The sequence below is a fragment of the Hemitrygon akajei genome, chromosome 12 (assembly GCF_048418815.1).
Source record: "Hemitrygon akajei chromosome 12, sHemAka1.3, whole genome shotgun sequence".
NCBI classification, from domain to species: Eukaryota; Metazoa; Chordata; class Chondrichthyes; order Myliobatiformes; family Dasyatidae; genus Hemitrygon; species Hemitrygon akajei.
In genome coordinates, this window is record NC_133135.1 from 40384563 (window position 1) to 40397071 (window position 12509).

The 12509-nt window shown below is 39.5% G+C and overlaps 1 protein-coding gene across 1 annotated transcript in view; it reads right to left on the bottom strand.

Annotated features, from left to right (window-relative positions):
- Nucleotides 1-12509, bottom strand: part of LOC140736622 (uncharacterized) — a 38387-nt gene that overhangs the window by 18840 nt on the left and 7038 nt on the right. Inside the window, exons 2-6 of the mRNA XM_073062442.1 lie at nucleotides 11044-11198; nucleotides 9635-9755; nucleotides 6361-6477; nucleotides 4123-4217; nucleotides 1700-1912 (exon numbers count right to left, since the gene is read on the bottom strand). Coding sequence (XP_072918543.1) covers nucleotides 1700-1912; nucleotides 4123-4217; nucleotides 6361-6477; nucleotides 9635-9755; nucleotides 11044-11198 — 701 coding nt within the window. The remainder of the gene's footprint in view (nucleotides 1-1699; nucleotides 1913-4122; nucleotides 4218-6360; nucleotides 6478-9634; nucleotides 9756-11043; nucleotides 11199-12509) is intronic.

A 12509-nucleotide genomic window follows, 5' to 3' on the forward strand; every position in this document is an offset into this window, starting at 1 on the left:
ACATCCTCTACATAGCACCATCCAGAGACAGAGAAGCAGTTTCAGCGACAGGTTACTATCGATGCAATGCTCCTCAGACAGGATGAAGAGGTCAATACTCCCCAATGCCATTAGGCTTTACAATTCAACCGCCAGGACTTAAGAACTTTTTAAAAGCTATTATTAATGCTTTTTGAGATAGTGATCTAGATGCATATCATATTCTTTACTGAGTTAAGTATTGTATGTAATTAGTTCTGCTACAACAAGTGTATGGGACATTGGAAAAAAGGTGAATTTCCCCATGGGGATGAATAAAGTATCTATCTATCTATCTATCTAAAACTGGTCATAATACTCCAACTGAGGCCTCATCAGTCCTTTATAAAGTCTTATTGAGGGAGAGTCATTGCATAGCACTTTCTTGATATAAATGTTATTTGCCACTTAACTAAACTGAAAAATTGTCTAGATCTATTTGTATGTAGGGGTGAACTGATTAATTGTGTAAAAAAATCAAAATGTCCACTATCCCTTTTGCCTTCACAGTTGCTGCCTGACTCAGAGTTCCTCAAGCTGATGGCAGCATCTGCAGTCACTTGTACCTCTAATCAATTCAGTCGTAAATCAGAATGAACATCGTTCATCTCCTTTTCTAACCTTACTGTTGGACAAAGATCAGTGATGAATTCTTGCAGTGATGTCCTGGGCCCTCAGAGTTCCAACAACCATCTTCCTTTGCGCAAAGTCTGATTCCAGCCATTGCATTTCTCTCCTCATATTGCTTATTTTACCTTGATGCCACAAAGTTCCAAAGACTGCCTTGATGTCAAGAGCAATCACTTTCACCTCACTTGTGGAATTCGGTCCCTTGCTCTTATTTGGGTCAAGGTTGTTACGAGATCAAGTGCTGGGTGGTCGTGACAAATTTCAGATTGGGTCTGACTAAGCAGGTTGTTGGCTTCTCGATTTCATCATTTTACTGATGTCTCACAATAGGCAGTAATTAGCTGATTGGATCTGCACTATTTTTTTTATGCCTAGGTCAATTTCCTCATTGCTAGGTAGCTCCAAACATTGATGAAGTTGGAACTCAATCAACAGAACTAGAATCTGACAGAAAGTACAATCATGACTTGTTGCAACCTTATCAGCCCTAATCTGGGATAAATGCACCTTCATAAGCCTTAGTATTTTTTTAAATCACATTAATACAAAGGAGAAAAAGTAAGATCGGGCACTGTTATTGAAGCCAGAAAAGAGCTTGACTGACTTTGAAAAGTGAGAATGGCAACAGAAAATTTAATTACATCTGACAATTTATCTATTTTTGCAATAATAGGGATCAGAGTATAAAGTCCCTGGCTGCATTGTTATATGTACCAAATGTGCACTGAACTTCAATGATCCATTGAAGTCAGTAGTACTCAGTATAATAATTATATAGTTTAATACCTGTCACTAAATTTATATCATTCTTTTTTGAATAAAACATTCCTATAATTCACAAGGCAAAGAAACACAATAATACAAATTAACACATACTTACAGAGAGATAAATCAGATAATTTTTGAAGACTAACCTAAAAACTTACTTTATTGATTTTAAATATCAGAATGCAAATGTGTAAAATAACCACAATTAATCCACTTCCAAATTACTGTCATATATAGTAAGAATGTCTTATCTTAAAATATAAAGAATTTTCAGCTGTCTTACCTGTTAACCATGGCATTGTACAGATCATTTTCACCTGTGGTTGGTCTGGCCTTATCTGAATAGTATACTTTATCTTCATAGTTTGGCCTTGGCTGGAAAAGACCAAGTTTAATCCATTCACTTTTGGGTACCTTGTCTCTCTCAAAAACTTGGAGGTTCTTGTCAGTTTGTACCTTCACCAATCTCACCAGTAATGTAGCACATGGAATGTTCCTAAAAGGAAAGAAAATGTGTTTGGATGTGGCCTTCTAGAGGTGATAGTGTTGGTTCAGCGCTATCATGCATGTGTTTGCTCTTTGAAAAATAACTATCCGATTGCTAGTTCTATTTGTGATCTTTCCACTGATCAATACTTTCAAACCCCATATCAAGGCTCTCTCTAATCAAGAATCTTTCTCATTTCTCTTTATGCTTTGAGGAGTAACTACATATATGCTTCCCTCAATCCTAATTTCAGAGTTATCATAAATATACTTAATTATTTCCTACATCACCAAAGGCCTACCCTGTGCTCCAATCACGTACATGTCACAGCCAAGAAAACTGACCAATGCTTCTATTTCTTCGGAAGGCTAAAGAAATTTGGCATGTCACTGTTGATCCTCACCAATTTTTATCGATGTACCATAGAGAGCATCCTATCTAGACGCAGAACAACTTGGTATAGCAACTGTTCTACGCCTGACTACAATAAACTGCAGATAGTGTTGACGTAGCTCGGCACATCACAGAAACCAGACTCTCCTCTATAGACTCTGTCTATACTTCTCACTGCATCCGTAAAATATAATCAAAGACTTCCCACTTACCCTGGACATTCTCTTTTCACCTCTCTTCCATCAGGCAGAAGATTCAAACTCCTGAAATCACGTACCACCAGGTTTCTACCCCACTGATATAAAACTATTAAACATGGTAAATAGGACTCCTGACCTTACAATCTACCCCATTATGATTTGCTCTTTATTGTTTTTCCTGCAGTGCACTTTTTTCTATCATTGTTGCACTTTATTCTACATTGTTATTGTTTTACCTTATTCTACCTCAATGCTCTGTGTAATCATCTTATCTGCATGAACTGTATGCAAGAAAAGGATTATACTTCATCTCAGTACCTGTGACAATATTTCCAATTCCAAATCCCATCAAAACATTTATTGTGTCTCCATTGCACTTAAGAACACAAATACAAATTTCAACAGCAAGATCATAACAATACCCTTTCCTTAACACAAGAGATTCTGCAGATGCTGGAAATCCAGAGCAACAAACAGAAAATGATGGAGGGACTCAGCAGGTCAGGCAGCATCTATGGAAATGAATACGTGTAAATAGTCAACGTTTCGGGTCGAGACCCTTCTTCAGGACTGGAAAGTTAGGGGGAAGACACTAAAATAAAAAGGTGAGTGGAGGAGAAGGAGGACCAGCCAGAAGGTTATAGGTGAGGCCAAATGGGTGGGAAAAGTGAAGGGCTATAGAAAACTGAATCTGATAGGAGAGGAGAGTGGGTCATGGGAGAAAAAGAAGAAGGAGGGTCACCAAGGGACGTGATAGGCAGATGAGAAGAGGTAAGAGGCCAGAGTGAGGAATAGAAGAAGAGGGAAGGGAGAGGGAAAAAATACTGTAAGGAAAAATTGATGTTCATGTCATAGGTTGGAGGCTACCTAGACAAAATATGAGGTGTTGCTCCAAGAATGGGGATGGGAGTTACAATGGTTTGCAGATGGAGCAGTGATGCTCGACAAAGCGGTCCCCAATTTATGTCAGGTCTCACCAATGTAGAAAGGCCACATCAGGAGCATAGGATACAATAGAAAACCTCAACACATTTACAGGTGAAGTGTTACTTGGGCCTATTTGGGGCCTTGAATGGAGTTAAGGGAGAAGGCAAATGGGCAGATATAGCATTTCTTGTCGCTCACAGAGATATGTTCCAGGAGGGACGAATGAACAAGGGAATCACGGAGGGAGTGAAAAGCAGAAAGTTGGGAGGGGGGAGGTAAAGATGTTTTTGGCGATACATCCCTAAACTGAGAAAAGGGAATAGCATTTTTTACAGGAGATGGGGTGGGAAGAGGTATAGTCGAGATAGCTGTGGGAATCAGCAGGTTTATAAAAGATGTCAGTAGGCAGTTAGTCTCCAGAGATGAAGACAGAGAGATCAAGAAAGGGAAGAGAGGTGTCAGAAATGGACCAAGTGAATTTAGGGGCAGAGAGGAAGTTGGAGGCAAAGTTGATGAAATTGATGAGCTCAGCATGGGTGCATGAAGCATCAGAACTCATGAAGGGTCTTGGCCTGAAATGCCATATCTTTATTCCTCTCCATAGATGCTGCCCGACCTGCTGAGTTCCTCCAGCGTTTTGTGTCTGTTTCATACTCATGTTGCCATTGCAACACTTTGAAGCACTGAAACGAGACTCACCTTCCTACTGTAACAGCATTGACTGATAATGGCTTATCTGGGTCAGGTCCATCATAGTACAACCGCAGCTGGTGCGCACCTTCGTTTAGTGAGATCTGTCACATCAGGGGGATAAAATTGGGAAAGATCAGCTGGATTTCCAAAGTAAAAAAAAAAATAAAAACATGAAAAAAAATCATGATACGGAAGATAGCAAAAGTGAAATATAAAAATGAACTTTGAGTAACTAATGTATACAAATGGAGCAATGTTGGTTTTACTGAAGTTTTTCAGTGTCAGTTTTCCATTTTAATCTGTGAAATCTGCTGAGGTCAGGTATATCAGGATTGTGCAGTTAATCTTATTTGTGCATAAAGCACTTGAACATATGAATATAACCTTGTTTATACATGTTTGATTGGTTTTCACACAAAATTAAATAGTGTACACAATTCTGACTTTCCTGCATCTCTCAAAGAAAGCTCAGGCAATATTTGTATTGAGAGTACTGTTATCTTCCCCCTCTGCATCTCAACAGTAAACAGATGAGATCTGTTTCCATCAAAGCTAATTGAGGTTCTATTAATTCACTCCCTTCAATTATACAGATTTATTGCTATGAAAGCCATTAAATTTGAAGGATAACTTTTAGTGATAAATAGTCGAATAACCTTCAAAATGCTTGTGTGAAATAGCTCTGTGGTGTGTAGACCCATTTGTGAATAACAATTCAGATTAATGATCAAGAATTTGGTTTTCCCCACAAGACTGTCACCAAGATTAATGAAATTTTCTCTGCACAGAAATGTTTTTATTGTGATGATCGTTGACAAAAAAAAATTACAGGTTGAACAGGACTGGGGAGACTTAATGCCACCAGCAGAAAATGGTGCACTCAAACTTTATGTCGACCAATCAGGTCTACAGTCCTGTAACACTTTTTCAAAGACATACATTGAGCATCACCTGGAGCACCGAAGATCTGCATTGTCAAATAGTACTTGACATTCACTATTCATGTTCAAAGCCACATGATTTGAATGCCTCTGTTTTATTCAGCCAAAAGACATGGAGTCAGGCCAAAATCATTATAGTACAGTACTTGGTAGCATTGTAAAATTAGCACAATAAACAATCCGTGCAAGGTACAAATACAAAGGAGGACAAGAAAGCTCCTTTGTTCAAAGTTAAAGGATAAGAAGGTGAAAGGAGCATTAATATAGTAGCACTACATGTTTTATTATTGCTCTGCAATGGTCGAATGGAACTGGACTTGTTTTGCTGAATATTATTAGAGCTCAAGCACTGGAGTGTGCACTGGCTATTAGTATCCAGTGCCCACTGGTTGTTTCTTTTTGGAAGCCCAATGCTTAACTTCAAAGGCTAGTAGAAATGGGAGAGAGAGAGAGAGAAGAGGTAGGGTGGAAGAGATTACATAAATAATTTAGCAAATAATCTTTTAATGAACAGCTCAAGTCAAGTCTACAGTCATTTAACTATACACATGAATATAACATATATACCATAAAATTATATAGAAACTAGACAACATTTCTCTAAACCAGGGTGTAAAGCACAGTAGTACACATAACACACGATAACTTATATGAAGGTAAAGATAAAATCTACAGATGAATCACACATAAATAACAAACTAAAGTGCATTGATGTTAAATATTGTAAGGTACAGAACAGATTAATCAGAGATACTCTGAATACATTGTGGCAGGGAGCTCAGAAGCCCAATGACCTGGGGAGGCAACCGTTTCGCATCCTGACTGTTGTTGTTTTTATGCATTGGAGTCTCCTGCCTGATGGTAGAAAGTCAAAGAGGATGTTGGATGGATGGGTGGGATCCTTAATAATACTAAGTGCCCTGCGTACATAGCACTCCTGGTAAGTGTCCCTAATGGATAGTAGCAAGACCCCTATGATCCTCTCAGCTCTTCTCACAGTCCTTTGTAGGGATTTCTGGTTGACTGCTCCCATACCAGGTGGAGATGCAACTTGTCAGGATGCTCTCAATGGTGCTCCTGTAAAATGCAGTTAAGATCATGTGGAAGAGATTGAAGAGGGAACTAGGAACAGGGAAATAAAAGTAACATCTATAGACTGGATCATTCTGCCCTTCCCATCAAAACATATTGGACAATAATAAGATTTTATATGTAATGATTTTATTAGTAGAATGGCAATAAACCACAATAATATTTAATTCTGTAAACTTCTATCTCATTCTGTGCATTGGATATTATTTACCTGAACCACTCCAGAATCCACATTTGGGGCCCTTTCATTGCCTGACTCCACAAAGACATTCAGAGCTGCCCAGCCAATCAAAACCAACTTCAAACTGAATCTGTCAATGGTGTAAACCTAGGGAACATCACATTTAATGAAAAATGTAAGTATTTAGCACATTGGATGCTCCTGAAAATGTTGCTTGGCATCATGAGCCCACAGTGCACGCTAACTTCTGGCAGAGCACTCCCATCAGTCCCATTTCCTTCCACTTCCTCATCGTCCTGCAAATGATCTTCTCTCAAATGCCTCTCGTAAATGTACTGATGGGCTCTGTAGCAACAAGGTCTATGAGGAGTGAGTAGTGGATCACTACATTCTGAGTTCACCTTCCACCCAGATTTTTAAAATCTGTGACCTTTTGTCCCTGAACTATGTAGTTCCATAGTTCCATATATCAGTTCCATTTACTTACTCCACTATTACAAAGCAGATACAGATGTCCCCCGCTTTACAAATGTCCGCTTCACTTTTACAAAAGACCTACATTAGTAACCTGTTTTCGCATTACAAAGAGGATTTTCACTTTTACAGAAATTTTTCCCATATAGATTAATGGTTCTTCACTTTATGCCATTTTGGCTTAAGAAAGGTTTCATAGGAACGCTCTGCCTTTGTAAAGGGGGGGAGGGAACACCTGTATATCATCCAGTTGGAAATGGAAACACATTCTCAGGACCTCTTGAGAGTCATTATGAGGATCACATGCAAAAACACTACCATTATAAAAATCACATTCTGGGATTCATTATTACAAATGTCAACACCTAGTTTTACCATCAATGATTATCATGCATTAATACTCAATTTGAAAGTATTACATTGGCATTAGAAATCTAAATTGAACCATTTTCTGTTTGTTCTTGATCTGCATTCGCACTTTTATCAAGTACAAAGGCCCCAAACAGCCTGTAATGCCACTGTTCAAACAATCTTCCACCCTTTCCATCCACTTTAACATTGATTCCTTTACACTTTCTTTGTAAGCTAGTTTGATAGGTATCGATCATCAACTAGAGATCAGGCTAAAGCATATAGACACCTTCTACCGTACTGTTATACGTCTATTAAATAGTTCCCTAGTGAGATAAGTTGGACCGTTGACCTTGTAATAATCTTGCATCTTATTGTCTACCTGTACTACACTTACTCTGTAGCTTTTATACTTTATCTGCATTGTTATTTAGGATAGTGACCTGTATGAACAGTAGGCAAGACAGGTTTTTCACTGTATCTCAGTACACATGACAATCATAATTCCAATTTCAAATCCCATCAGAGCATTTATTGTGTTTCCATCATTCACTGCTCTAATGAACATACATAAAAATTTTCAACACAAGATTACACTACTATCCTTTCATTTCTAACATGGAGTCAGTTAATACAGTACACACTTTTAAAATGAAGTTATTATCCTTTGCTAGGGTGTCTAAAAGTAAATATAGAGCTCCAATGAGTCTGTACATATTCACGCCTCTCTTTGCTTCTGTATTGAATTGCCCCTATATATCTCATCTATTTCTTTTGCCCTTTGAATCATTTTATTAACAGTTTTTAGAAGTCTTGGTAAACTCAAATTTCTGTTAATCTATTCCAGTGAGATATTTTTTAAATTACATTTCCATTCTCTGTTCCCTTCCCCAAATACGTAACAACATGCAGGATAAGCTCGTCTCTGTATCTTGGCAAATCAATTACAATTTCAATCATTTGAATCTTAAACTCATGTTCTTAAATTCGAAGTGTTAAATAGTTTTATTTCTGACCCTCAAAATGATTTCTGTGGATTATAATCATCATTCTCTTTCATTTAGAACTCTGAAAACTCTTGACATGCTGATTCTGGCATTTAACCCATCATTCCTAGCACTCTGCTCTTAAGGAACAGCAACATTGCAAGTAGACTTCACAAACGGAGCCTTCCAAAACTGGGAATAACTATTAAACCATCACAGTCACTCTCTAAATTTAAGCAGATCTCGATTAAGCTAAGGTTGTTAAGTGAGAAAAGCATGATTTCAGAATCATACAAAACCAAGCAATAGACAATAGATAATAGACAATAGACAATAGGTGCAGAAGTAGACCATTCGGCCCTTCGAGCCTGCACTGCCATTTTGAGATCATGGCTGATCAACTACTATCAATACCCGGTTCCTGCCTTGTCCCTATATCCCTTGATTCCCCTATCCATAAGATACCTATCTAGCTCCTTCTTGAAAGCATCCAGAGAATTGGCCTCCACTACCTTCCGAGGCAGTGCATTCCAGACCCCCACAACTCTCTGGGAGAAGAAGTTTTTCCTTAACTCTGTCCTAAATGACCTACCCCTTATTCTCAAACCATGCCCTCTGGTACTGGACTCTCCCAGCATCTGGAACATATTTCCTGCCTCTATCTTGTCCAATCCCTTAATAATTTTATCTGTTTCAATCAGATCCCCTCTCAATCTCCTTAATCCCAGCGTATACAAGCCCAGTCTCTCTAACCTCTCTGCGTAAGACAGTCCAGACATCCCAGGAATTAACCTCGTGAATCTACGCTGCACTTCCTCTACAGCCAGGATGTCCTTCCTTAACCCTGGATACCAAAACTGTAAACAATACTCCAGGTGTGGTCTCACCAGGGCTCTGTACAAATGCAAAAGGATTTCCTTGCTCTTGTACTCAATTCCCTTTGCAACATAGGTGACAACAGAGCTTTGCTCCCAGATAAGCGCAATGCCTTTTATGCCCACTTTGACCATCAAAGGGGAGGAACTTCAATGAACTTCCACAGCCCCAGATGACCCTGTGACTTCAGTCTCTGAGGCCAAAGTGCGAGCATCCTTCAGGAGGGTAAAGCCATGAAAAGCATCCAGTCCAGATGGGGTACCTCACCAAGAACTGAAGACATGTGCCAATCAGCTGGCTGAAGTGTTCACTGTGATCTTTCAACTTTCACTTCGGGAGTGTGAACTGTCCTCCTGCGTCAAGCAGACTTCAATAACATACACGTTCACTGATTCCTTTGCTCTACAGCTTTGTTATGTTCCAAGCAATATAATTAAGCATTCTATTTATGGCCCCGTATTAAATGTATGTGTTAAATTGAATCCTGCTTTCATTTTCTGGCATTATTCTACTGGATTGACGCCCAGCAGATATATACTTGATTTCCACATATTCCATTGCACACTGTGGTTATTTTTCTGCCAATATGCAGTAAATACCTATGAATTTGCAATTACCTTAAGTAGTAACGTAGCTGATGGTGGCATCCGAGGGTTCCGGAATTCGACACGGTGATCGTAAAAGGGCTCAAATATGTTACTGTTCAGATCAATCCCCGAAGATATGCTTGGACCAATTCTTTGACAAAATGGAAGTAAAAGGATGAAGGAAGATATGTTTTATGTGAAGTAGTATATAACTGATAAATGTGAGTTTCACCGTAATTTTAATGTTAATCAGTTGAGAAATACATTCACTTTGCAACATCAGCCAGTGGGAAGCCCTTTTAATAAACGTTTCTAAAACAGAACACATTACTAATGATCTCTGAATGTCTTATTCCATCATATAAGAGGTAAGGGAAAAGTGTCCATTCTTCTTCAGGCAAAAGAAAAATCAAGTCAACAGATTTGAATATTGTGATGTGGCTTTGGATGGACTTTCACTTCTGCTGCTTGTCCAAGTGAAAGTGATGAACCCTCAGAAGCTCAGGAAAAACGATCGAAGATTGTGAATATTTGAAACCAACTGGAAGTTCTAACCACGTGCTTTAGGTTTAAATTTGCACATTGGCTGTACAGAAAAAAATGTTCATTGCGTTTCTCCAGGATTCCATTGATTTTGAGATGCAATTGATATTAGTTGATTTTAACATATAATTTATGGCAACAGTGTCATTCAACTGCTTCGTAACTAAACTGCTTAATACTTCTACACTGGTAAAGACAAGGAAGAACTATCAAATAAAGTTGACATTTATAAAGTTTTGCCAGAAACTAGGCATGCTTTATCCCCCAAATTTTTCTCCTCTCCTCCTGGAACTCTGTAATTGAGTCAGTCTAAGGGGCATCCAATGCCTTGTCCAACTGGTCATGTTTCCTTAATGAGGTCAGTCAGCCACTATCAACAGATAATTCAATGCTTATTTTGAGAGGAAATCATGGCAGAATTACTCTATAAAATAACAGCTGCTCAAGCCAATTCACGGCCTAAAAAACACTAAGTTGACCAAATCAGTGCAGCCCTCATAAGGAAGCAAATTCAGGAAGCTCAATTGTAAACACTGATAATTAGGCCTATAATTTTTGGAGGGATTCTAGCCTTGATGGATGACCACCTCCTCAAAGGAGTTATAATTACATCTGGATATTGCCAGTGGCGTTTAGGTAAATTGGATCTAGAGCTTTCCATTGCTGGATTCTGACCGGAACATTTGTCAAGTATGTTGCCACTAGAGGCCCCCATTGAAATATAAAAATACAACAGCAGTCTCGTCGTGGAGAAAGCAAAAGCCTAATCTTTTGCACTGCAAAAGTCTAATCTTAACAGTAGATTAAAAGAAAATATGTACTAAAATGAAAATTGATGGCATTTTCTACCCCAAGCTTAAAAGTTACTGCTCTTGCACAAAACAATCTGTACTCACTGGTTATAGTTCCGGTCAAACATTCGGCCAGTAACTCTGCTGACGGTGACAGCATCTGGGAGGAATCGCGCCCCATCGATATACAGGTCAAATCCATCACCTCCAGTAAATGGCAAAGATGGTGGCGATTGTCTTGCATGATGTATGTAGACAAGCTAAATAATATTGTGTGTGGAGATAAGTTATAAAAGCAACACATATCAAATGCTGGAGGAACTCAGCAGGCCAGGCAGCACCTATAGAAAACAGTAAACAGTCGACATTTCGGGCCAAGACCCTTGATCTGAACTGGAGGTAAAGAAAAGGGGTGAAGTAAAGGGCTGGGAAGTTGATTGGTGAAAGAGATACAGGGCTGGAGAAGGAGGAATCTAATAGGAGAGGACAGAAGGTCATGGAAGAAAGAAAAGGGGGGAGGAGCACCAGAGGGAGGTGATGGGGAGGAAAGGAGATGAGGTGAGGAAGGGAAAAGGGGATGGGGAATGGTGAAGGGGGTTCATTACCAGAAGTTCAAGAACTTGATGTTCTGATCATCAGGTTGGAGGCTACCCAGACAGAGTATAAGGTGTTGCTCCTCCAACCTGAGTGTGGCCTCATCATGACAGTAGAAGAGACCACGGACTGACATATTGGAATGGGAATGGGAAGTGGAATTAAAATGGATGGCTACTGGGAGATCCTGCTTTTTCTGGCGGACAGCGCGTAGGTGCTCAGTAAAGTGGTCTCCCAACCTATGTCGGGTCTCACTGATGTACAGAAAGCCACACCAGGAGCAGCCAATACGGTAGATGACGCCAACAGACTCACAGGTGAAGTGTTGCCTCACCTGAAGGACTGTTTGAGGCCCTAAATGAGGGAGCAGGTGTAGCACTTGTTCCGTTTGCAAGGATGAATGCCAGGAGGGAGATCAGTTGGGAGTGACAAATGGACAAGGGCATCCTGATTGGTGAGGGCATCAAAGGATATGGCAAGAAGACAGGTGTATGGGGTTTGGTAGCAAGGCAATTCCTTTTGCTTTTGCTTTGGTGATGTTTCTTACTTAGGAACTAAAGTTCCTCTTTTTTTTTTCCTGGTGATAATCCTCCTTGACAGCATTCTGTGTTGGCATGTCGCTTGACCCTTACCTTGATGAATGACAAGGACAGTAAGTGAACAAGAACCCCATCTACAGGTTCTCACACAAGCTCCACACCATCCTGTCATGGAAAAGTATCACTGTCCCATCTTGTTCACACGTCCAAATCCTGGTACTCCCTCCCTGACATCAGTGTAGGAGGACGTTCAACAAAAGGACCACAGCAGCTCACAACAATTTTATCAAGGGCGTTTAGGGATGAGCAATGCTGGCATTGTCAGTGATATCCAGATGACAATAAATGAATTAGTGTGTAAATAAATTAAAAATAGGTGACATTGCCTTCCCCTATTCCCTGACCTACCTTGCATTTCCTGGATCTTGACTGTCACCT